The sequence below is a fragment of the Amphiura filiformis genome, unplaced genomic scaffold, assembly GCF_039555335.1.
Source record: "Amphiura filiformis unplaced genomic scaffold, Afil_fr2py scaffold_33, whole genome shotgun sequence".
Lineage (NCBI taxonomy): Eukaryota > Metazoa > Echinodermata > Ophiuroidea > Amphilepidida > Amphiuridae > Amphiura > Amphiura filiformis.
Genome location: NW_027305497.1, coordinates 727,061 through 754,891, shown reverse-complemented (window position 1 = coordinate 754,891; position 27,831 = coordinate 727,061). Strand labels below are relative to the sequence as shown.

General features: G+C 37.2%; 1 protein-coding gene across 1 annotated transcript in view; it reads right to left on the bottom strand.

Annotated features, from left to right (window-relative positions):
• Positions 1–726: 726 nt before the first annotated feature.
• LOC140143948 (Y+L amino acid transporter 2-like) overlaps positions 727–27,831 on the bottom strand; it is a 110,832-nt gene continuing 83,727 nt past the window's right edge. Inside the window, exons 8-10 of the mRNA XM_072165784.1 lie at positions 19,561–19,710; positions 17,774–17,951; positions 727–15,915 (exon numbers count right to left, since the gene is read on the bottom strand). Of these exons, the coding sequence (XP_072021885.1) occupies positions 15,854–15,915; positions 17,774–17,951; positions 19,561–19,710 (390 nt within the window). The 3' untranslated portion in view covers positions 727–15,853. The remainder of the gene's footprint in view (positions 15,916–17,773; positions 17,952–19,560; positions 19,711–27,831) is intronic.

Sequence of the window (27,831 nt, the reverse complement as noted above, 5' to 3'; positions counted from 1 at the left end):
TAGAGAGGGCGGAGAGATCTCCGTTTCTTCAATTATTACATATTTTCTCAGGCATGCATCCTCTGGATCCTCGCATTTGATATTTAATGTCTCATATTGACTGATGTTCTGCCAGGACACAACAGATAGGCCGCCCTCTCTAATTATAATTAAAATTACATTGGCCGTGAGACATTTTCGAGAGAATAAAATCATGACATGTTCAATTCGCCGGTAGATCCGCCATGAGCTGTTGTGGTGTGTGGTGGTGAGCTATACGACATGTAATCGTTAGTGCACGCTGGTTCGAATCCGAACGGTTCTGATTTTTTCTCTCCTTTATTATAATGCCAGTTTGTCTGAGCTCCGTTTCTTTAATTATTATATATTTTCTCAGGCATGTATCCTCTGGATCCTCGCATTTAATATTTAATGTCTCATATTGACTGATGTTCTGCCAGGACACAGCAGATAGGCCGCCCTCTCTAATTATATTTAATAAATTGAGAAAGAAAATTCCATTTTCTTAACAAAATTATGTGATGCCTTTCTGTGTTTGTGTTTGGGAAAACAAAACAAGCAGTTTGTAACATTCAAAGGATGTGACCACCTTGTATACTCCTATGTGAACTCAGCCTGATCGAATGAGCGTTTATCGTTTAGCAAATACCGTATACAGGATTATACTTCTATGTGATCGCAACCTAATATATACATCTATAAAAAAAACATACAAATACACTTCAATTTTTATCCATAACTATTCCCGATATTTTATTTGATATATCCAGCCATACAATAAACAGCAAACTATTGTCTGCCCATAGAGATTGTAGTGCAACAATAATAACATAATATTTCAGGTAAATAAAAGCAACTTTACACCATGATAGCATAAAAGTATGAAACAGTCAAAACAAAATATATGGTAATACTATAAGGTGATAATATTTAAATCAATAAAATATTGATTTGTCACCAACTGACATACTTAATGAAACGTCACCAAATGAATAATTCAGTGACACATCACTGAGTGACGAAATGGGTGACACGTCATCTAGTTAGTAATGTGTCACTAATAGATTCATGCAGCTAATAAATCACCTAGCTAATAAGTTAGTGACATGACAAACTAACTAATGTGTCATCAAATGAATAATTCAGTGACACATCACAGAGTGACAAAATTGGTGACATGTCACCTACCTAATAAATTAGTGACACACTGCCTATGACAACATGTGTCAGTAAATTATTCAGTAACACATCACCAAGTGACAAAATTGGCTTTTGGTATCATCTAGCTAATTAGTGATACACCGCCGATGACAAAGTTTTCATGATACATCACCAAATGAATACGTCTGTGACACATCATCAAATGACAAAATTGGTGATAACATCTAGCTAATAAATGAGTGACACACCGCCAATGACAAACTTATGATATGTCACCAAATGAGAAAATTGGCAATATGTCACCTAACTAATAGTGACACATCACCAAATGACTTATTGTGTCACCAAATGAATAAGTCAGTGACACATCACCAAATGACCAATCTTGGTACATCACCTAGCTAATAAATTAGTGGCACACAACCAATGATAAATTTGGTGGCTCATAATCTAAAAAGTATAATTCGTGACACATCGCTAAATTATTTAATTTAATCTGAATATCTCCAAAGCAAAAAAAAGTTACCATGTGATGGAGGGGTCATAACTTTGAGTACAGTTAAAAGCAAAAAGGATTTATTAGTTAGCTGCAGTATATGATACCAGATTTGTGTGAAAGGAAATCAGAATAATCAAGAAATTAACAACTGTATGAGATTTGGTGTAATTCAAAAAGTTACAGCATCATTTACTAAGTCAAATGATACATTTTAATGGGTATCAACCATGCGCAATGCTCGCCTAATTGAAAAGACCACAGTCAAACTTATGATCAATGACACACGCTCACTGCCACTACCTTTCAGGGAGTGGACTATGCAATTTCACATTTTGCGTTATCCATTTAAATTTGCAACAATTTTTCCTACTCTTTTGTGTGAACAGTACAGTGTGGCAGTGGATGCACTCGGTATTGCTCAGTGGTCTGGATATGGCACTGCCCATCGTCATTAGATGATTTAATCAATTCGTATTGATAAATTCTGTGTGATTGACTGTTCAAAGTTATAACCACTCAAACAAGCGTATCTTTCTTTCTTGGAAGTGCTTTAATATAATATACCATAAAGCGACGAAAAAAGAAAACCCTGTTCTACGGGCCCGACCGACCCAGATTTTGAACAAATTGGGAAAAAAAGCCTGACCCTACTTGAAAGGTCCGTCCGCCCGTAGAACAGGGTTTCTTTTTTTCGTCGCCTAATATACCAGGCTCATCCTCAGTTTGAACTGCAAAAGCCGCTACACTTCAATATGGCAATGCTAAATACTTTTTTTGCAAGCCATTTGCATTTTAGTCACTTTAATTTTCTCTTTAATAATCATAATTATTTACAAGCAAATATGCTACAAAAATATATAGAAATTCCTTTTTTTTCTATCATTCTTACATTCCTTCATTCATACAGTGATTAATATTCCAATTTTCTTAATCATAGCCTAGTCACCCCATCTTATCCAAGTTACCTATTTCACTGAACGATTTTGTCCAGAATTTTGCAAATGGTACTCTAGCTTGGCATATATGTGGCCATTCACCACAAACTGGTCGTAAAGTCAGCATTTTCCATTTTGAGATACAATCAAAAACAGTATATGGATTTCTATGTAAAGTATATTAGGAATTTGACCTTTGATGAACCATAAATTCACTTCCAGATGTCCGATGAAGCTGGTTGAGGTGTCATTTTAAAGCTAAAAGGGCATTCTTCCATAATCTGCAATAAACAGAAAATGACTCAGAGCCGACTTTACTACCACTTCGTGGTGGATGGTCACATATACCAAAATTATGGAGGATCAATAGTTCATTCCAGTTGAAATCAACACCCCATATGGAAGACATAACCTTACTTTTTTACACACAGGGAGTGTGAATTTCCAATGGGGTTACCTGAATGGGTGACTCCATTTGATACCTACACCCCCTGTGTGGGAGATTGATGTCTTGCCTTCCATAGGGGGTGTATGGATTTCAATAGGATTAGCCCAAGATTTTTCCTTTTGCACAATTGGGCTACTTTTTTCATTATTCTTCCTTCAGATCATAAAATACTACAAAACTGAGGATGAGCCAAAAATGGTGTAAAGTTGCTTTTGTTAGTTGACTTATTTTAAAAAACCTTACATACATGCAATTCAAGTTTGGAAATTGTTTTATATACAAAGCTTATAAACTAAAAGAAAATGGACAAAAATACACTTAAATATATTCAATACCACGTGTACACGATAAGTGAGAAATACTCCACTTTTTTTTCTAGGTAATAATATAATAAAGCAAAAATATTTTAAGATTGATATATATTTACAGAGAAAACCAACTTAAAAACCAAAATCATTAATATAACAGGGATGTAAGTATAGCTGTATGAAAACCCTGAAACATTTTTTCTTGGTTTTTTTATGATGAAATAGCATCATCCAAGTCCAAAAATAAATTGTTTGATTGTCGTAGCATAAAAAAAAGTTTAGTAGGTAGGTAGGTATTTTTTTTACTTTGCTGTAAATTGCATTTGATAAAGGCAGTGAAACTTAATTTCTTCTTTTGTTTTTGAATTAAATTAAATTTTTTCCTTTTTTTAAAACTTTATTTCTTTTCTTCTTTTTTTTTTGGCATGAAAAGAAAGAAAAAAGTCAGGGTCGGGCTTATTTTTAGGGTATGTTGGGTTAGGCCAATCAAACAATTTCTTTTTAGGCCCAATCCCGTAAATGTAAAATCCAGATCTGGATCCAGAAGAAGACCGTGAAAAAAAAACCCGGAAAACTTACATCCCTGCTACAATAAGTAAAAACAAAACAAAACAAAACATAAAGAAACATATATAGGGTTGATCTATTTCCTTTTCATACTTTCCTAAGGAAGATTTTGGAAATATCTAACACAGGGGAGTATGAATATCAAATGGAATTAGCACATTAGCAACTTTTTATTTGAAACTCGCCCACCCTCTGTGGATGATACAGTTTGAACCTTTCTCAGAACGTGTATGAAATTCAAACGGAGCTGCCTAATGTGCTAAGTCCATTCAAAAGTCATACTCCCCTTGTGAAAGATGTTTCCAAAATCTTCCACAGGGGTAGTATCGATTTTAAATGGAATAGCCCAGAATGCAGAAAAGTTGTAAGTGGCTTTACATTTCATAGCCATTTACACACTTGCTGGCATTCTCTAAACATTTAATTAGACTTGGACCAATAAGATATTGGGCTATTCCAGTTGACATCCATACACCCCCTATGGAAGACACGGTCTTAATCTTCTACACAAAGAGTGAATTTCAAATGGGGTTTAACTTGAATAGGTGATTCCATTTGAAATCCACACTCCTTGTGTGGAAGATTAAGGTCATGTCTTCCATAGAGGGGTGTATGGAATAGGCCAATGCACACCTCTCACAATCTTGCCTTTTTTTGTGACCTTGCAATGGTTATGTTGTAATGTATAGATTGGTAATTTTCATTTTCAAGAAGCTAATTGATTGAAATTCTCTTCATTTATATATACAGCTCTGCTATTTAATGTGCGACTCATGACACACTCCAATCTTTCCCAAATTGGGCTGATCCAGTTGAAATCCTTACATCCTCTATGGAAGATGTGACCCTAATCTTCCACACATGCATGCAAATTTTAAATGGGGTTACCCGAATGGGTGACTCCATTTGAAATTCACACCCCTATGTGGGAGACTAAGATTCCGTCTTCCATAGCGGTGTATGGATTTCAACTGGAATAGTCCATTGCAGCGTTATTTTGAGCGTTAGTGACTTGAAACAGGTAGATTCTCTTCTGCACCACGAAATGTTGATGCAAAGTTTCTGCTAATAATAAAATTGGTATCAATATTATACAGCGTTCCGTTATATGCTGTGATCATGATAGCATGCCCTGATCATGATGTATATCCCCAACACGACCGTTCATGCCTCGTTAGAAACCTGGTTATACATGCGATGCTCAACCAGTCCAATATGATCACCACCACTCATGTTATGCTTGACGCATGGCACATAACTCTTATGATGCAGGGTTATCTTGTTTAAGACACATAAGGTAATACACCTAGTTAGCCTCAATGTACATTTCAGCAAGATATACTTCACATTTAACAATAAATTTTCATACAAGCATAACAATAAAGAGAAATCAGTATAATTTTATAACTAGACATCAACAAAAAATCAATACCTTTTAGGCTTGATTATATTGTGCATCGAAATTTAACAATATTTTGTGTTACAAATACTGCCTATTATCCATAAAAATTTAATATTTTCATTTTAACAAATTAATGTACGTCTTGCATTATTAATTGCCAGTTTTAGTAAGTGTCATTAAGTCCTCGTCTAGACTAATATCAATTTCTGTATTCATAAAAAAATTTAGCCCAAAGGATGGGTACATTTCATGTAGAGTTACGATGCTTCTCAATGTTAAAAATCTGCTGAAGTTAGAACAGTCAATACTACAGTTTATATATCATACACAATGTTATAAAGACTCATCGAGTATTTTAAAACATCGACACATTTTTGACTTGCCATAAGAGTAATTGATAGATACCATACTATAGATTGCATTAGAAATTTTGAGAAATGTACCCCAAAATTAAAACAATCCAGGGCTTAAGGTAGTCCCAGTTCACCAAACGGACGTCTCAGATTTTCAAAAATACTGTTTTCTCTTGATATAGAATAACAAGGGCACATTGGTTTTATGCACACAAAAGAATTTGCATTGTTTTTCACAAGTTTGGCATGAAAAATACACTACAATTATTACAAGGCAACCACTTGGGAGAGTTATTCCAAAAGAACCAAATGTCTCCCGATGATTATAACAAAAAAGATTTCCATAGCATCCCACAGTATATTAATGCGATGAGTAAAGAAATTTGTACAATGTGATCGTTACCTGTTGAATCAAACACCTAAGCGTGGTTATGCATCAGATGGGTAATGTTCAATCTATGATATACTGTATAAAAGTATACAGAGAATAAGTGGCTCATTCCCACTTTGATACCACATTTCATGACCTGATTTTGCCCAAACAAGGGAAGATGTGGGTCCATCCTTCAGTAAAACATGCAAATTAGCATATTGTCACAACTTCATTGAGGGATAAGACTGCTTTATTGCATAAGCTATATAATCTGTCTTGATACTGGGCTAACCGAGTATGCCTTGAGCTCAGGAAATAAGTACACATGGTCCAATGGTAACCATACAACCAAATACCTAAGAACCACACTGTTAACAATGCAGTATGCCTCTCATTCTGTATACATTTGAATGGTAGACAACACTAGCTCAACTGGTGCAAAATACTTCCAGCATAGCATTATGGGATGCTGTCAATATCTTGTTTGGCTATATCAAAGTGATTAGTGCAAGAAAACCCCATATGCTGCAATAGCTGCCGGGTCTAATATTTGTATACATACAATATAGAATGCAGTAATTGTTAACTTATTGTCTATAAGGCAGATAGGCTCCTAATAAATGTCTATAGGGCAGCTTTTGCAGAAAGGGTCTTTTTGCACTACCCCCTCAACATTTATAAGTAGGCCTATAACTCTACATAACACACAGAGATAGATGGTACTATTGGAATGACGGTAGAAGATACAAGTTTCTGCAAGCAAGACAACCCTAGGGGGGTATAGAGTATAAATATATCTACTACAGTATTTTGCACAGTTATAGTCAAATTGTTGACAGTGTGACCATTCATTACGGAAGAGCAGAACATTTTCACTACAAATGGATATAAAAGTTGGCATGTTTATTGTGTTAAGAAATTGGACAGCTCTGGCATATTTGCCATAAAACAAGCTTTCCAATATCACGCCGCATTGTCAGTTTGGCAAGCATCAGAAATTGTCAATGTTAGAGCTCACACTGTAATGGACAGTCAAATGATTAGTTAACCCATTTGGTGTGCTTACAGGGTTAGTGCTAACTTGCGCAATGGCACACAAAATTACCATTTACAGGTTGCTAAGGGTCATGTGAATAATAATAACAATAAGTGAGATTTAATATCATTTTGAACCCTTTATTTCTATTGTTTTGGATCCAAAGTTTCACAAAATGTCAAATTTCTGACTGACCTCTTGTTTGCAAACCTAGAACCACCCCTGCTTATATACATTGATGTTCATAATGAAGTACCTCAGCAGAATGTATCATCATTTACAAATCTACGCTGGCATGTTCTACCACTTGCATGATTCAAAAGATGTACAACTTCTAGCAAAATGCAGTTCCTCAAAAGTGTATACAAATATTAACTGTCCATGAGTGTGATGGTCGAAATATAATCACGAGGTGAAAGATGGATTGTTCCATTGAATGGAACAATACATCTTTCACCGAGTGATTATATTTCAAACATTATACAAATTTAAGACAGTTAATATTTGTTTTATATCACTCGTACATAAATTCTATAACTAAAATACTATTTAAGGTAGGAAATACATTTTTTCATCAACATAACACCATGTTTTGCCATGAAATCGGCGAGTCTAAGAGTTAGCGCACGGCTTGGCAAAGGCGCACTACGGCGCAGCACTATGATGGTAAAAACTATCACACGGAGAGGCTGATGGTAAAAATGATAAATGCTAATCAGCCAATGAACTGTCTAGAATTTATGTATGAGTGATATAATAATAAATGAGACCTGTTAACATACAGATATATCAGACATTTGGAAACTTGTGACCTAAAAGCTTGTCTGTGTGTAGTATGTTTATGTGAACAGGTCTCTATAAGCCAATTGATCCTACTTAAGATCAGAAGTTAATCATAAAGTGCATTGACATTTGTGACACGATCTGGTCCATGGGGGCCAAAGGAGGCATTTTTGAACATTGAGTTACTGTAATTATTACATTATACTGACAATAGGCTATCATTTACTGAAAACACCAAAGGTCTAGCATACTTGGTTCTTAAGTTATGAAGGTTTTTGATGTCTATTTTCTTATGTATTTTATTGTTTTTCACTCCATATTTTTACCTTTATCTCAGTTTCAAATTTGCCGCCTTTGGCCCCCATGGACCAGATCGTGTCACATTTGTTCTATACTGTATGGTGGATAAAATGATGCCATTATGCAAGTTCAGCAGCTGAATACCTTGTTTTGTCTATTGCATAGACTGCATTGATTTTATGATCTGTTTTTACTAGCAGCATAAGAATTCTGGGTAGAGTATACATGTACGGCATATATACATTCTCAAATGTTGACTTTGTCTTTGGCATAGGGTGCATATCGTCATTGGACAGGAAAACCTTCCTATGTGATTGTGGCTCCTGAACATGTTTAAAACAAAACTGCCAATAGGTTACATAGGAGGATTTGCTTTAAACATGTTCAGGGGCCAATAACACATAGGAGGGTTTTCCTGCTCAGCGACGATATTTACATTGATACTGGCACAGCTTATATGTTTGCACCTGTTAAAGTGGTCTAAAATATCCATTAAGAAGTATATAGGAACTTCACACATTATGATTAGAAAGGCCCCTTATCATGCTTTGCACTGCACTGCGAGCCACTGCAAAGACCCATCATAGTGTTACAAGAAACCAAAGAATAACTTTGGCAAGACTTCCAAACAAACAAAAAAAAAGGTTCATCTATCCAACATTTAGCTAAAATTTGATAGGTTTTTTTTTGTCAGCATTTTTTCTTTTTTCCCATACAAAAGTTACACAAGACTCAAGAAATTTACTGAGGTATTTAAGATGGACCCTGGATACATGAAAAAACACCCATGATATATTGATACAGACTGGCATACAGTTGTGTAGATAGTTTGGTTAACATACATAGTTCACCAAAATGTTCTTTATGTGTGCCTTATTTCACATCATATATTTACAGAAAATTAGCACATAATTGAATGACAATACCCTGTTTTAATCCATTGATAATGAATGATAAGGACATAGAAGTCTATCTTCTGTGCTACTGAAGTAAATAGATTCAGGTCCATTTCACTAGACTTTATGAAGCTTCGTAAGTCTTAAAATCAATTGCAACTTATGACACATCGTAAAATCCATTTCACTAATAGTACCCTTTGTAAGTAATAGGGATTGACTACAGGGACCCTTCATAAAGTTACGTTTAGTAAAAGGGTATTCTTAACTTTTGAGCGGTTACTTCCGATACGATTGGTCAAAAGTTTAATGAAATGTACCCCGATTAAATCTGTTAAGACCAGCCATTTTTCACTGGCCATTTTAACATGAAATTGTACAATTTATCTTACAATGATTAAGTGTTTAAACCAGTTTAGTATAGAGAGAAATTTTTAAAGCACCTTAAGTGTTGCCACAATTTCACCCCAAATCATGGGTCACGTCTCCGAAAAGTCACCAAATTATTCTCTTGACCATTGGTTTCTATAGGACAAAAAACTACAGAAAATCTCAAGGAAGGGAGGCAACATCAAAAAGTTGCAATTTTTTTTGATTTTATCAACTGTATTGTGTACTATGGGATAAAAAAATGGCCAACAGTTGGTGAAAAAAAATCTTCAAAAGTGGCCCGATCGGGCAACCAAAATCCCTGATCCACCTGTGTTTGACATTTGTAATATACATTTTGCTACTGGCAAGAAATGCACTCACAGGCAAGTTAAAACACCTACATAAACCAGATTAGGCATTAATAATCCAGTTCATCATCCCTATTACCGAGTTTAGATACAAGTATGGAATATACAGCAAATGAGTTTTGAATGACCCAAGTCAGAGCCCAATATAACCAGATTAGAGACATTACAAGTGTCCAATAATCGGCGTTATTGCCCACTTCACTTGGTTTAAAATGTCTTAAACTTAATATACCACTACACAGAGGAGTAAAAGTATATTACAACTGGGGCATTTTCCCCCAATGTGACTTCAGATTGATCTGCCTTAAAAACAATTTCTGGAAAAACTATTAAAAAAAAAAAAAATTTGAAAAAAAAAAATTTCTGCATTTCTTTTTTGTCAAATTGCGCGATTTTACAAATTTGCTTTAAGACAAACCTTTTTTTTTGGCCTTATAATTTTTGTTTTTTCTTGTAACTTCATAATTTTTTTTTTTTTGACACAATAACTGTAAAAGAACTGTACATTGAATTAAATAAGTCACAATGGCCGATGGGACCTGTGGATGAGTGGTTAAATCAAGAAATACAGAGCCACACTGGAAAAAATTGCCCCTGGTTGACTTTGGAGTTTTCAACCAGAATGTAGAGTCTTAATACTACTGTATATAATGGGATAATTTCACAGGTTTAATTTTCATGCTTAATGCTCTGCGTGCTAGCCATGCGCTTCAACGGAAAAAGTTGAAGTTTTGAAATATTTTCTCAAAATATCAAGAGCTATCTTAACAACTACTGAACCAATACTAGGCTTGTTTGTACTCATTTTAATGCATTTTTCATGCTGATTCCAAATATGGTCATGAAAATTTATATTTCTGAAATTTTTGAATTTTTGAAAAAAAAAAATTGAAACATGTCGTCTGCAATCGACACCCGTATGGAGAGAGTTAAACAAGCAATGGCAAATCTAAAACTCAGCAAAAATATTTGTAACTCATTCGCTTTTGATATATGGCTGTTGAACATGTAAAAAATTAACACTGCGAAAATCACCCGTTATACAGTGTTGGTATAAGTGGTATTTTTCACTACACAAATTTTTACACTTTCAAAATATCTAATTATGGATCTACAAAGAAAACCAAAAGCAAAATATTTCTTCTACAAACTTTATTCTTTTTCAAATTTCCAGTGTGAAAAATTAAATCAGTGAAAATTACCACCTATCCCGGTATTAGTGCATTATTTTGTGCATATAACAAGTAAGAAAATGAGGCTATACCTATATAAAGCTTCAGACCCAGGCTCATGATAGTATTGTGTGCAAGTACAGCCCGTTTGACTTCCATATAATGTTTGCTTTTATTTGTTTCACATTTGACACCCTTTCTAAAGTACATTGATTTCTAGTCTGTAAGGCGTGTTCCCCCATTAGATACGAACACTATTATAGCAGACGGAAGGCTTGGCCTCAGTATCTAAGAAGAATTCTGAAGTCTGACCAAGTCAGACCCAAAACTACGTTCCCAAACTTATATCGCCATATACGATTCCAACAAATTACCACATGCCATTGGTCAAATTAAATGCAACTTTGTGAATTTTTACAAAATAAAAAAAAAAAAAAAAATTGGGCTCTAGACCATTTTAATACTAAAATTGACCCCAGAAAAGGGGCCACTTAAAACGAGACCTGTTATAATATTTGTAGCACAATCTCATATGAACACGCTTGCAAATTAAAGGACATAAAAATTAATCTATCAAGTCTGGATCAGCTACATTGTAGCATTATACAGATATAGCCACAGTAAGACCACTTGGAAATTTTGACAAAACAAAAAAATATACTTTGCTCTGAAATCAACAAATCCCACATTCAAACAAACAGCAAATATTTATGTTCACTACACTAAAAAAATAAAATGTGATGCGATCAAGCAAAATCAGTCGAACTCAGAAATATTAAATTTTCAGTTTCTGATAGGATAGTAAACAACATTTACAAGCTGCATTTTGCAGAAAACCCCATTGAAATTGAACAACCAGTTCCAAACTTTGCAAAACAACAGGAATCACAAGGAACTATTTCCTTTGTTTGGCTATATCTCAAAATCGATATTTCCGAGTTCTGACTGATTTTGCTTAATCGCATCATAAATAGTAAATTCACCATTTTGAAACTCAAAAGGCAAATGTTTCGAACAAAATAATAAAATTGAGCATTAATTAAAATTTAAAACATTCTTTCCTTGATCAAAGGAAACAAAGTTGCATTTTTATGAATAAAAATTCAAATACCTTGTTCTTTTTTGTTTTATTTTTTTTTTCATATTATTTTTTTTTCTCCATTAAACAGGATGCACCATTTAACTTCCATGGGGGGACTGGAAGTTGAGGTCAGGGCAGGTTTTTTTTTCTTTTCTTTTTTTTTTGCTGCCGGAGGTGGCCATTTTTTATTTTGAATTCTACACCATGTATTGCCCGGGTGTTTTTTTTTTTTTTCCATTTTGTATTTTTTATGCAACTACTGGACATATACACAGTTTGGTGGGGAAGTATATTTTTAGTGATAGGCAGGAAAGGGTTTTTTTTGTTTTTGTTTTTTTTGCTCATATATAGTGGGAGAAGTTTTTTTTTCCAAAAACTTCCAGCCCCCCCTAGCCTGGAAATCAAATAGTGCATTCCTAAGTGATGTTGGTAATGTTAGTTATTCCACTCGTTCATGCAATATAGAAAATATCTTTGGTACACATATTATCTGCATTGCATGAGCCAATGAGATAACAAATTTATCATTCAGAGACTTGAATTAAAATAATAAGAACAAGATGCATTTTGACAGCACTAATTTCTGTATTCCTCAGCCATCAAGACTAAATAATAGGAAAATATCTGAAATGTTTTTTTATCATTGATATAACTGTATACATTGTACATGTCTCTGAATGATTAGATCTTAATTGTGTTTCTTCTATTGGACTTTTCTATTTAATATTCGCCATATGCCTAGATTTAAGAAACAACTTCCACTGAGGGAGTACGTTTTTCAAATGGAACTGCTTAGCGTTACTTATTTTGAAACCCATACTCCCATATGGGTATATCTGTATTTTCAATACCTGGAGTATTTCAAATGGAAGTTACCCAATTGTCTATTCTATTTGAAACCCATGCCCCATCTGTGAAAGACTTTAGCTAAATCTTCCACAGAGGGTGTGTAGATTTCAAACAGAAAAGCCCATTTAGCTCCCATTAGGTGGTGAGCAAGCAAGCAATACGGATCTACAGCAATGGTTAATGGAGTGGACTGCATACCTGGTTCAGAAAAGGTTACAAAATATCCCTATGCTACAATAAGGCACCAATTTACAAGACTGGGATGCATAATCAATTAATATTGGAAAATCTGTAGTTACCAACCTAGCTACTAGGCCAAAAACCAAATTGTCATATGATTTGAGTGCAAGAAAGTCATATGCACGACAGCTGGCTTTTGTCATTTAAAATTTGTAGCACTTTTAAGTCAAAAGTCTGAGTGTAGTGGGGCTTGAGATGCTTTCAAGAACAACTTTAATAACCTTATAATAAATCCAATGCCTTGTGACAGTAACATTTGTCAATTTTATGGATTCTTTTGCAAATACAATTTCAAAATATGACAAGCGGCAGCCAATTTATCATACAACTTTCTTGCAATGACAGAACCAAATGGATCAACACCATTGCAGATAGACAAAAATAGCTGCAATGTATCAAGCAAGCATACTACTCAAATGGTCCCTATTTCAAGTGAATACACTCTAAATTGACAATACACCTGGCAAAGTGAAAACTTTGAATTGAGTGAAAACAGTTGAAATCCATGATACACCCCTGTGGAACATATTATCTTGATCTCCTGCACATATTTCAAATGGAGTCTCTCATTCAGGTAACCCTATTTGAAATTCATACTCCCTGTGTGGGAGATTAAGGACATGTCTTCCATAGTGGATGTTTGGATTTCAACTGAAATAGCACATTATTAAAAAAATATGGACAGTCTATTATTCTTCCTCTTGAGATAATGTCAAATGAAAACAGCAACTTATGTGACACAGTGCTGATAACAGTGATTAAATAAATAAAAATCCATCATTATAAAATCTTCTAAACTGTCCTGCCAATGGCTTGGTGGATCTCTATGTGTATGATGCTTCTAACCCAGCCAACTATTGTTACAACGTCATTTAAAAGTAAACTACATTGTACTTAGGTTGTCATTATCTACATTGAAAATTTGTGAACTCGTATTTGTGTTGCGAAGTGACAACGTTATTTTTAATGTTGATTTTCTGACGTTGATGTAACATCATTATGTGTTGGCTGGGAATGGGAAAATTTCAGATTTATCACTTTACCAGAATGAATGACAACATCTGGCCACCAATGTAAAAATACAGTGCGTGTAAGTAAGTAAGAAAGTATTTACTGCATTTTTGCATCCGGTTGCAGATATGAGTAAGGGTATTCCTGTTGAAATCCATACCCCCTATGGAAGGTATGACCTTAATCTCCCACACAGCTGGTGTAAATGTAAGAAGGAGTTACCTATTCAGGTAACTCCATTTGAAATTCACACTCCCTGTGTGGAAGATTAAAGTCATGCCTTCCATTGGGGGTATGAATTTCAACTAGAATAGCCCATTTATGGCAGCTTAGTTAGATTTTGGACCAAAATAATGCTTCTTTATATAAAAATTGGTCATAAACTTGTTATTATCATTCAGTAGATATGAATAACAACATTTCATTGGTTAAATGCCAAAAAATATAATTTAGTTTTCATATACTGTACAATATATAGCCGTAATTATAATCAGCATCGACAATCACTACGTTTGCATATTCGCAGAGTATTGTAACCATGCTGATCGCGTGCCGAGACGGCAATTACGTGCTACCTTGTGTCAAGCGCTAATTGCGCCTCATGCACACTGGCGTGGGGTATTACATGGTCTGGCGGTAATCGCATGGCGGAAAACAATAAAAGAATGCATGGAAGAGTTTTGAGTATAACTTTTTTGGATGGGGGTGTTACTTATTTATCTATTTGCATCAATTAAGTTCATGTCTACAGAATGATAAATTAGTTATACCCTGTCTCAATGGTTCATGCAATAGGAAATGACTGGCTTGAGGTTGTATTATATACGACTTCAAACCAGCGATATTTTTTCATATTGCATGAAGAAACAGCGAATAACTAATAGTAGTCTCTATGCTTGCTTGGGGCAGTATTATGTAATTCTAAGATGCTGCGCAGCCGAAATTGTTAGTTTTACGCTTTTGCGGTTAATTTTAGAACTGCAAACTTTCAAAACATATTTTTGACTATAAAGGCTTTAATGTGTATCTGCAGTTTGAAACCACAAATACAAGAAACTTTTAATAACAGCTAATATCGCTAAAAAATACTGTTTCCCCTAAATTGTCCATATCAATGTGCTTTTGCCTACTAAAATGTACAGTGCCAGTTCACACCTGAATTTGATTCAATGAGTGCGACTGGCATTTACATATATATATCTACCCTACTGGCATAGAAAGAAAGGCATAGATTCAATATGTATGTCAAATGCAAACATGCATCTAATTATATTTGATCCTTTTCTGAACCAAGTTGCTTCACCTCAAACACCATCATATGGGTTCTATGTTCTATTGTGGACATATTTTCAGGCACCTTCAAAATTCTTCAAATATCGCTGACAGGCTGGTTATCATGACTGCAAGATCAGATGAGTGAGAATGTGACCTGCACCTGCAAGGAGGTGGTCATGACCTCAGCTTGGTGTATGCACGGTACATTTTGAATCTTGCAATGCATGTACAAGGTGGTATTACTGTCTTGGTGGTATTACTGCTGACCAAACTTTCATCCTTGGCACATATCATCACTATGCATACGTGTCATGGATGACAATTTATAAGAAGGATTTTGAAAGTGCTGGGTTTTTTTTCATCATTTTCTTCATCAGCACACAGTATTTTTCTTTTTCATCTCTAATATACTTTGTGGATGCGTTTAGTCTCGTTTCTCCTCTGCAATAACCATGAATAGCCTCTGCATCCATTCTGTGCTGCTTCCTGCAAATAGAAGATGACAAAGATTAATTAAAATTATGACGGTGTAGCTTAAGGGATCTAGAATGAGCCTTTATTGCGTTTCGACAGTATTTTTCGAGGGATATGAGAGCACCTCAGACCTATCAAATTGCATTCTGAATACGAAGCATGTCTTTCTGATATCAAATAATTTTCATTTTTTGAAAATCACAATATAATACAAATTTTATGACAAATTTTTAATATTTTTTCAAATTTTGATATATAACAGTCCTCGAAGTAAATTATATAAATCTAATGATATATTCTTAAAGTGTATGTAGCTGGGAGGAAAAGCCGACGGTCAATTGAAAATTTTGACCTTTCATATTGAAGATATGGATTTTTTTCCCAAAAGACCTAATTTTTTTTTTGTGTTTTGGGGAAAAAAATCCATATCTTCAATACGAAAGGTCCAAATTTTCAATTGATCGTCGGCTTTTCACCCCACCTACATACACTTTAAGTATAAATCGTCAGATTTGTAAAGTTTACTTCGAGTACTGTTAAATATCAAAAATATCAATTTTTAATGATTTGCCATAAAATGTGTATTAAATTGCGAATTTCAAAAAATCAAAATTATTTCATATCAGAAGGACATTCTTCGTATTCAGAATGCAATTTGATATGTCTGATGTGCTCTAATGTCCCAAAATAAATACTGTCCAAACGTTCATACCCCAGCCCTTAAGGGTAGGCGCGGTATTGTTGGTCGAAGCAGCCAAAATATCGATTTTCATTATCTAAATCAATATATTATTGAAAAATTACACTTTGATGTTTTGCAAAAGTCCATTCTACAAATCATATACTTTGAAAACTTGCTTGATTTATTGCTGTTAATGAGTTATGTGTGTTTTACAAAAGTATTGTTTCAATACTGGAATTCTGGCCTCATAGGCCTTAGGGCTCATATTGAAATTCCCTTACACAGGAAGATGTGCGCCATCCAGCAGCTTTCCTGTGCTAGCCTTCTTTTGTTAAAATCCTGGGCAGGGTGTATCACTGATGCATATAATCCATCCGTTTTATGACCGAGCTTTCCTGAGGCGCGCACTTAGCGAGGGGAATCCTGCCTTCTTTCTGTGTGAAAACGTGGTAGGTTTTTCAATATGAGCCCTTAATTTTACACAAGGCCATGTTTCACTGGTCTGTGGATTATAGGGTTGGAAATATATAGATATATGTCTTTGTTGTCAATTGAAAGTCCAACTTATTCTAAAAATACTGGTACCAATATCTCATTTTTGCCAAAAATGGAGATGGCGCAGTATTGCGCTGCGCCTTCGATATATGTGACGTGTCATGTCAAAAGGAGACACTTTTGGGCAGGATCGTAAATGGAGAAATAGCCAAAAATCTGCCCGGGTGATTTTTTCACAATTTGAGTTTGTTGCGAATTTGTGATGTTATTAATGTTTAAAATATCGCCTGATAGTTTCAGACCGGAATGTAACTGGCATCTTGTATTTTTTGAGACATTTTTCAAGGTTATTCCTACTCTCCACATTGTCAATAATATTTTTAAAGGCAGATATCTCAATTTTCAATTTTATAATACCATAACTTACGACCTCAGTATCTTCGCCTACGAGTGTCCGATTTCATTGGGGAAAACGGCATTGTAGAGCAAAATATCTCTATATTTAAGATCTGTAAAAACCTCAAAATTAATTAACCTGCCCAAAAGTGTCTCCTTTTGACATGACACGTCACATATGACCAGTGGTGCTTGGGCTTGGGCAAAATACAAAATATTCTTCTGCAGGTGAACATCCTTTCCTTTGGTTTTGACACACAATGTTTTCAGTTTTGATTCATTTTGGTTTTTACTTACGGACATATGCGTTGAATGATTCTGGCTTGTTCTTCCAGTAGACACCAATGAAATAGACTGGTACACCTGTCAACAGGATGGCGAGACCGATTAAGGTGTCGTAGGGTGCTGCTATGGTGCCCATGATGACCAGGAATACGCAAGCGATGACGAAGATGATGGGCAAAGCAATGTTGACCTGCAGCAATGGAAGTGAGAAATTTTAGAAATAACAACCTAATACATTTTTGATAAATACGGAAAAGATACTGTGTACAAAACATGCCATATTAATGGCCTATAGAGTGATTTGCCGAACAAAAATATTATTTTCTCTAACTGTGCCACCAAACAATCGACAATTATATACCCCAATTTGATCAAAATGTCTATTGCATTATAACACTCTTGTGAAAGTGTTAATTGCTATCCTTGGTGTCCACTCTAGTGCCACAGCATGCCGAATTTGACAGCCTTGATGTGCAAAAAGAAAACTTACTTCCTTCCTTCCATATACGAGGGGGTATCCAAAAGTTTTTGACATCACCTAGAAGGGAAGGAGCTATATCAATGAAATTTTGTCAGTGTAATCACTGGTCCTTATGTACATTATGGTCCAAAAATGGTCTCATAAGTATGTTTACTTTTTTTACAAGTGGCGCTAGATGAGCAGTAGGCGCATACTCTTTTCATGATAAGATCCTTCACTTTCTTGAGTTTCTTCACTGAGGCCGCATCATCCGAAAGTGATGGGCGTCCACTTCTTGGCTCATCTGTGAGGGACATGTGGCCAGTTTGGAAATTCCTTTTTCAAAAAGCAACAGTGCCATATGATGGGCAATCATCACCGTGAGATAGCTTTCATTTCATTATAGATTTTCTGAGCATTGTAGGCCTAACCCTTCAAATGCAGGAACTTAAATCATGCTGCGTGCGTCAATTTTCACCATTTTACAGGTTATGCGCCTACTGTCCATCTAGCGGCACATGTAAAAAAAGTAAACATACTTATGAGACCATTTTTGGACCATAATGTACATAAGGACCAGTGATTACACTGACAAAATTTCATCGATATAGCTTCTTCCCTTCTGGGTGATGTCAAAAACTTTTGGATATCCCCTCGTATGTGCTTACCTCCAATGGTTGAGTATCAACGCACGGGCTTTACGTGCACAGTTTGCCTATGTACGATCCTGGAACCTAGGATTGATTGCAGATATCAGAACCGGGGATGGTCCCCCTTCTCTTTTCGAATAGCTCTGTCACTTAACATGCACAGGGTTTGACTCTTCTTGTACACTGGACCAACGGCTTTACGTGACTTCCGAATCACGGACGTTGGACATACACTACCTATATCTGCACGTGCTAAGCAGTGTATGGGGGGCGAGAAGAAATTCTACAATTAAATTCAGTGGTGAAACTGGACTTAATTGAAGGATTCCCGACCATGTAGGAACTTTTTGGGAGGGAAGAGAATTTTCACCTAAGGCAAGCCCAAGGCTCGAACCCTCGCCGATCGTATCTCCCGAACACACACAAAAAAAATAGAATAAAGGTACGTTCACACTTTTCTTCTGTTTGATGTACGATTTTGTCTTTTTCAGACTGCTTTCACGTTTGCCAATTCTCTGTTTCAGTGAAACAACTATTCTTGTTCCAAATATGTAAACATCTAAATTTGGATGAATTTCAGGGTAATCTAAATCACTGAATGATGATACTGATGAGGGCCAATCATTCCAGTTGAATAAATTTATGTACAAGTGTCTTTTCCACTCCTTGATTATGATTCTTGGACATACCTTGACAGGTCTATGTCGCTCTGGTTCCCTGATGCGCAGGACCAACAATCCAGCGATGGCGGCCCCTGTTGCTAACCATGTGACAAAGCTGAAGTAATTGATGAGTTTACCAATGTTTGAAGAAAACAGATACAGAAGGGATAGGAAACACTGAAAAGAAAATGGCAAGAAATAAAAAGAAATATTATATTATGATCATTCTGTTATGTTATATATATGCACAATAGATTTCAGAGAAGAATGGACCTATCTTGCTTTGATTGAGGCTGTATCTCTTAATGAGCAACACAGGCAGGGCTTTTTGTTCACTTAGCGACACTTCATGAGCAACTTCTTTGGTTCCCTTAGTGACACTTCATTAGCAACTTCTTTGGTACCCTTAGTAACACTTTCATGATCATGGAACAAAACTTTGAATTGGTCGCAACCAATCAGGTTAAATTAAATTGTGTACTTATAAATTGGGTTGCCATGGCCTTCAGTGGTTCATGCGGAACTTTCAAACTAAAATGATCATCAGGCTTTCTTTTGGTACAATTCCACTTTTACGTTCTTATTTTGGTCAAGTAATAAATGCTTTGTTATTTTGAGAATGCCGCCAGAAGGTTTAATTAGTGACAAAGGAGGACCAGCTGAACTGGCTATTAACGGTGATAGCATTATCCCTATAAAGAGGAAGTTCTGAATAAATAAAATGTTATAAAGCTGTATCTAGACAGTAATAAATAAGGGTTCCTCAAACAGACATTTGTTTGAACAGGTCTTTACAGTACCTGACGCGTGTAAGTGACCAAAACACGCGTGCCCCGCGAATTTTTCCACGCAAAACTCCCGCGTGGGAATTACTGATCGCGGTTGAATGCGTGTTGTAATCCGCCTGGGAGGCATGATGTCGGTCGAGGAGATACAACTCGGCAAATTACCCGTGGTCTTCCGTGTGATCGCGTGAGATCGCGTCGTGTATCGTGTTGAAGCGTGTTGTGAATTCTTGTCTCAAAATCAATATCGTTGTGTTTGTTCTGTTAAGTGCATGTACTCAAAACCAAACAAGATGACGATTAACGTAATTGTTGTGTAATTAATGTAATTATGGTAAACTCAACCAGGGATAGACAGACTCAACTAAGCCTCTAGTACACTGGGACTGAACGACTGCTTGCCCTTTGTGTTTACACTCACTTACGTTACAGGGATACAGATATACACACACGCACCTTGGCGGGCCGAAAATACCCCAAAACTCGGCATTTTAAAATCGCTCCTATTTATTTCAAATTTAAAGTATAGCTCTAAAATTGACTAAAACCCCTCACCATAGATGAAATAAACAACCAATCATCATAAAAGTGTATTTTAACTTTTATTTTTGCGTTGACTGCCTTTCAAAGTCAAGCTTGCTTTATAAGTTCAGCTCCCCTGACACCGTGCATAGCCAGGGTGTATAGTAGTCGGCAACGCGACGCCCCAGATATCATATTTCACGTGAAATGCACAATGCATGTTTTGATCTTCAAAACCCCTCCTCAAAAATAAATGGTACGCGGGCAATTATCCAATTTTGTTTTTAAACCACAAGTGTTCCCCTTTTCGACATAATACTGAAATAATTATATTATAAGCCAGATCAGGCATAGTGGAAAAAATGGGCAATACGACACTACCCAGTCCAGCCGAAACCCCGCCAGCTGATGAGCTATTATAGCGAAGCCTAGATAGCGGCCCGATGCTACCGGGCCAGGTAGCCAAACTCTTCAGGTCGTTAGATATATTTTCGCCCTGGGTTTTCGCCGTGTTGAATATCCACTCAGTCGTTGCACTCTAGGAATGCTAAAATTAAATAAAAATGAAAGTAGTTTCTTAAAAGGTCCAATTGATGATTCGATCCTTGAAGGTTGAACAAGTAATTTGTATATTCGATTGACACATCGTGTAGGTCTTCCCGCTTTAAAAATCAACAAGAAGTTCAACTTGAAACATCAAGGGAATCAAGTTGAAGGTAAATTTATTTTGATATATATGCATACTTCATGTGCAAGATATTATCACAAGACTTGTAAATTTTATAGGCCTATCTTGCACATTTCTTACCTGATTTATATTGCTTGTATTGCTTTTAAATCATTTCAAGACATAATTTTGTACATTTCAGCAGTGTTTTTCAGTACTTTTTGGCACATTAGGGTTCCCACTACATTTTTTTTTACAAGCGTCCGATGACGCTGTGGACGGCATTTTCTTGTCAGATACTTGTCATGCTTGTTCTCCATCTCATCATGACAACACATGCGCACCGATGGTATAGGGTCATTAATTTATTTTTCCATTTTGCATAGACCCTAGAGTGAATGTTGCATCGTATTTCCATTTTAAAACGTAGGCGAGTCATAGTTTTATCTTTGGTATTATATATATCCTGTCCAAAGATGGATGGGTGGACCATGCATGGACGCTCAGTGATCCCTTGCGCGATCCATGGACATTGCCCTGCACTGCAGCTCGCCTGCCTGATGCCTACCATGAGCCGAAACACCATCTCTCTCAACCTCACTCGAAGCCTATCGGAGCTATCTGTGAAAATCAGGGTGAAGGCAGCCTTCGGGCTGATATTGTTTCAAAAAGTTCGCATCTCTAATATTCTGGCTGACCACACTAGAAAATTCAATTCAATGAACACAGCCTTGACATAGATCCCGCATGGAATCCCAGTTCACTATCATTCACAGGGTTCAGCCGGTACATCATCGGATTTAACATCCATCGCAAAAATGGCTTGGAATTTTGAAATATGCCCCGGGAACCAGTACACCAGGCCTCACTTGTACAATTTAGTATTTAGCACACCATGACATGGCAACACTGAGCTGCTTTTCTCTGGAATATTACCATTGGTACATTACCATATGCATCGAGTTGTAACCATGGTAACGCCGGGCGGTGGTCTTTGTGGTCCATGTCCATACCATTGGTACATGTATGTATGCGGCCATGTATGTACCATGCATGGAGTTGTAACCATGGTAACGCCGGGCGGTGGTCTTTGTGGTCCATGTCCATACCATTGGTACACGTATGTACCATGCATGGAGTTGTAACCATGGTAACGCCGAGGCGGTGGTCTTTGTGGTGATGTGTTCGATGTCTGGTATATCATGGGTATACATTACAACCCGGGACGTTCAACCAATCACAGTGTGGGAAACGAGTTCATATCACTATTATCAGGGGCTGTGCAATAATTATGAGCCGGGGATGGGGATAAGAATTTTTCGGATTCACTTTACTTCCAAGAATTTTTTCCCCATTAGAAATCTATGCCACCATAGGCGAGATCCCGGGTGGGGATATGTCCTCCTCCCAATATTTTGCCATGGGGATGGTCCATACATCCTCCCAGTGGCGTCGCGTCATAGGGGCACGTGTCCTCCCCCAATTGATTGAAATTATTCCACAGTTTTGCACCATATTTTTACGGGTATTTTCACCAGTTTAGCTTTAATAGGGCACAGTTTTTCATTTGTACCATTTAACTTATTCTGTTGCCAAAAGGTGCCTGATTCACTATACTTTTTTCCAACCCCATCCCCCCATGTAAAAAACAAATCTATGCCACTGCATGTTACTATACCATGGAAGTACTAGCCTTCCATGTTTCCTTCCTTACATCTTCCCTGATGCTTTATACTCAATTCATACTCACTGCGCTGTTAAATTATTACTGGAGTGTCGAGCTTAAATAGGCTATTAATAATGACGGGGAGGGGGAGGCAGGCGCCGGCGCGTTGTTTCCCAACAATAATGCTGGCCAATATTTTTAAATATTAAAATATCTAGTTGTACTACACAGTGGTGTGTAGCCAGTTTATCGGAACGGACGGAGGGGGAATGGCCACAGACTTGCTATATTTTTTGCCAACAGAACCCGATTTTTTTTTGGGGGGGGCAGAGCTCAAGAATCTAAAAAAAGGGGGGTTGGGGTGCAGAGGAAACTTTTCCAACAATTTTTCACCGCACGTTTATGGGGCTGGCATTTTCATCGGAAGGGCGGGGGTGGCAAAATTGTTAAAAAGTGGGCGCCAATAAAATTGCGACCCCCTATTTGACAACAAATATTTTATGACCTCCCCCCCCACCCCCCTAAACATGCTTAAAACACACTATCTATTGTCATCTTGTGACTCCCTATACATTTTGGCCATCAACAATTTATGACTCCCCCCCCCCTTTTTTCAAAAGTTTATGAGCCCCAGTATATGGGGCCTACCCTCTTCCGAAGAAAATGCCAGCCCCTATATACCAATATCTGTTTCCCCTCCCTCTCGCTGCTCCCCCTCCCAATTCCCGATACCGTCACTGCGGCATGCGGATAAACATTTTGATATTGAATTTTAAAAAGTCAATATCAAAATTATGTTTACACGCACACCTTTGTTGTCGCCGTTCCGCCTGGTTACCATGGTTACATGCGCATGGTCCCCAACCGCTCCCCATTAATTATGATCATGATGATAGGTCATCAACGGGTCAAGTATATGTTATTTACATCAGGGATGTGAGTCTACTCTCACATCCCTGGTACCATGCATCGAGTTGTAACCATGGTAACGCCGGGCGGTGGTCTTTGTGGTCAATGTGTACAGCCGTTCGGGACAACCCTGTGAGAAGCGAGTTCACATAAGGGACTGTGCAATAATAATGAGCCCGGGGAGGGGTAAGAATTTTTTGGCCAGCCGGAAGAAGAAGGAAAACCCGGTGGGGCGATTTTTGGCAAGCCGGGGGCGGGGTTGACACACATTCTGTGGGCGCCTTTTAAATAAAATAAAATGCTCTAAAAGTTGGGTTTTTTTTTGCAAATTGGGACCCCGACATTTTTGGCATGTGTAAGGAGGGGGAAAAGATGTGTTGGCAGGCGCAGGGGGGCATTTTTGAAAACTTTACCCCTCCCCGGCTCAAAATTATTGCACCGCCCCTCATCATTTTTATTTCATTAAAACGTGTTACACGATTCATATACTGCGCCCTAATTTGTCAGATTGTTATTGGGGTATCAGATTTATGATATTAATGACGGGGGTTGAGGCAGTCACGTTGTCACAGTTTCCCAACAATATTGCTGGCTAATAATATGTAATGTCTAGTTAATTTGTCTACTACACAGTGGCGTAGCAAGGTTTTCGGGACAGAGGGGGGGCACAACTTGTAATTTGGTGACGGAAGTTGTGAATTGTTGACCCCGATTTTTATTCCAGAGCGCTCAAGAAGCTAACTAGTGAGGGGGATTGTTGGTGCAGAGGTATACTGGTATATTGGTATACCAATATATCCCCTTCCCCCTCTCTCTGCCCCCCGTGAATTCCTGATTCCGCGGATAAACGGTAAAAATAAGAATAATACTTTTTGACACTTTTTTGGCGACTTGAAAGCGTTCAGAAACTTGTTGTTTATGCATGTAATGTGTACATACGTGTAATGTGTTTATTATCATCCTACTGCGTTTGAGTGGACATTCTGTAAAATGTCGATCATCAAAGCCCAAGATCAAAATGGGGGACCTTGAATGCCCCACTTTACCCTAATACACACGTAGTCCTGCCCCTCCCCCCTAAAAAGTGACGGCAGGGTTCGCCACTGTTAACATCCGCCGATACAACTAGTACCCTTTGATGGTGCCCCGTCGATAGAAGGAATTTCCTACAAGAAACCTCATTGATTTGCGTGCTTTCAGTATTCTATAAACATGGTAAAAGCGGTAAAATGGCAGCATTAGCTACGGTGCCAATGAGTAGATTTGTTTGGCACGCAGCTACCAGGTCCTAGCATGTTTTTTAGAGTAACGAAATGACCAAATATGGGATTGAGTTGGTCAGAAACCCATAAACAGACCTCATCATGGGGGGGGGGGGGATGATGGTATGGTCTACATGTATCATCCCTTTTCAAAATATCAAGAGGGGGGTTATGTCCGACCGACCCCCCATTTGCTAGTAAAGAACACGGGTAAAGACCTTATTTGCGTATGTTATCCAGAGGTCAAAATGGCCCAGTTTGGGACAAACTCTTGTTATCTCCATTCAACAGCTTGTCATCAAAATTCCTATAAGACTTGCGTGTTTACTTCTCTGAGATCATAACAGAATAATATGAGGCTACAGAGGAAATGACAGGTTCTTCAATACAATGTCAATATCAAGAAATTATTTAGTTTGAAAGTTCTCGGTGATATAAGACATGCACATGCGCGTGTTTATGAATAGCAAAAGTACAAGGCTAATTAGAAGATAAATTACAACATGGTTCTTCGTTAAAATGTCAAAATTATAAAGGAAATTTTACAACATGTCAACATGATAATAATTCATCTTTGTTGAAAGTTCACTGTGATATAATACACACGTAGTCCTGCCCCTCCCCTAAAAAGTGACGGCAGGGGTTCGTTAACATCCGCCGATATAACTAGTACCCTTTGATGGTGCCCCGTCGATAGAAGGAATTTCCTACAAGAAACCACAAGGATTTGCGTGCTTTCGTATTCTATAAACATAGCAAAAGCGGTAAAATGGCAGCATTAGCTAGCTGTGCCAATGAGTAGATTTGTTTGGCACGCAGCTACCAGGTCCTAGCATTAGAGTAACGAAATGACCAAATATGGGATTGAGTTGGTCAGAAACCCATAAACAGACCTCATCATGGGGGGGTGATGATGGTATGGTCTACATGTATCATCCCTTTTCAAAATATCAAGAGGGGGTTATGTCCGACCCCCCATTTGCTAGTAAAGAACACGGGTAAAGACCTTATTTGCGTATGCGTTTTCCAGAGGTCAAAATGGCCCAGTCTGGGACAAACTCTTGTTATCTCCATTCAACAGCTTGTCATCAAAATTCCTATAAGACTTGCGTGTTTACTTCTCTGAGATCATAACAGAATAATATGAGGCTACAGAGGAAATGACAGGTTCTTCAATACAATGTCAACATCAAGAAATTATTTAGTTTGAAAGTTCTCTGTGATATAAGACATGCACATGCGCGTGTTTATGAATAGCAAAAGTACAAGGCTAATTAGAAGATAAATTACAACATGGTTCTTCGTTAAAATGTCAAAATTATAAAGGAAATTTTACAACATGTCAACACGATAATAATTCATCTTTGTTGAAAGTTCACTGTGATATAATACACACGTAGTCCTGCCCCTCCCCCCTAAAAAGTGACGGCAGGGTTCGCCACTGTTAACATCCGCCGATATAACTAGTACCCTTTGATGGTGCCCCGTCGATAGAAGGAATTTCCTACAAGAAACCTCATTGATTTGCGTGCTTTCGTATTCTATAAACATGGTAAAAGCAGTAAAATGGCAGCATTAGCTAGCTGTGCCAATGAGTAGATTTGTTTGGCTCGCAGCTACCAGGTCCTAGCATGTTTTTTAGAGTAACGAAATGACCAAATATGGGATTGAGTTGGTCAGAAACCCATAAACAGACCTCATCATGGGGGGATGATGGTATGGTCTACATGTATCATCCTTTTCAAACTATCAAGAGGGGGTTATGTCCGACCCCCCCATTTGCTAGTAAAGAACACGGGTAAAGACCTTATTTGCGTGCGTTATCCAGAGGTCAAAATGGCCCAGTCTGGGACAAACTCTTGTTATCTCCATTCAACAGCTTGTCATCAAAATTCCTATAAGACTTGCGTGTTTACCTCTCTGAGATCATAACAGAATAATATGAGGCTACAGAGGAAATGACAGGGTCTTCAATACAATGTCAACATCAAGAAATTATTTAGTTTGAAAGTTCTCGGTGATATAAGACATGCACATGCGCGTGTTTATGAATAGCAAAAGTACAAGGCTAATTAGAAGATAAATTACAACATGGTTCTTCGTTAAAATGTCAAAATTATAAAGGAAATTTTACAACATGTCAACATGATAATAATTCATCTTTGTTAATGTTGAAAGTTCACTGTGATATAATACACACATAGTCCTGCCCCTCCCCCCTAAAAAGTGACGGCAGGGGTTCGTTAACATCCGCCGATATAACTAGTACCCTTTGATGGTGCCCCGTCGATAGAAGGAATTTCCTACAAGAAACCACATTGATTTGCGTGCTTTTCAGTATTCTATAAACATAGCAAAAGCGGTAAAATGGCAGCATTAGCTAGCTGTGCCAATGAGTAGATTTGTTTGGCACGCAGCTACCAGGTCCTAGCATTAGAGTAACGAAATGACCAAATATGGGATTGAGTTGGTCAGAAACCCATAAAC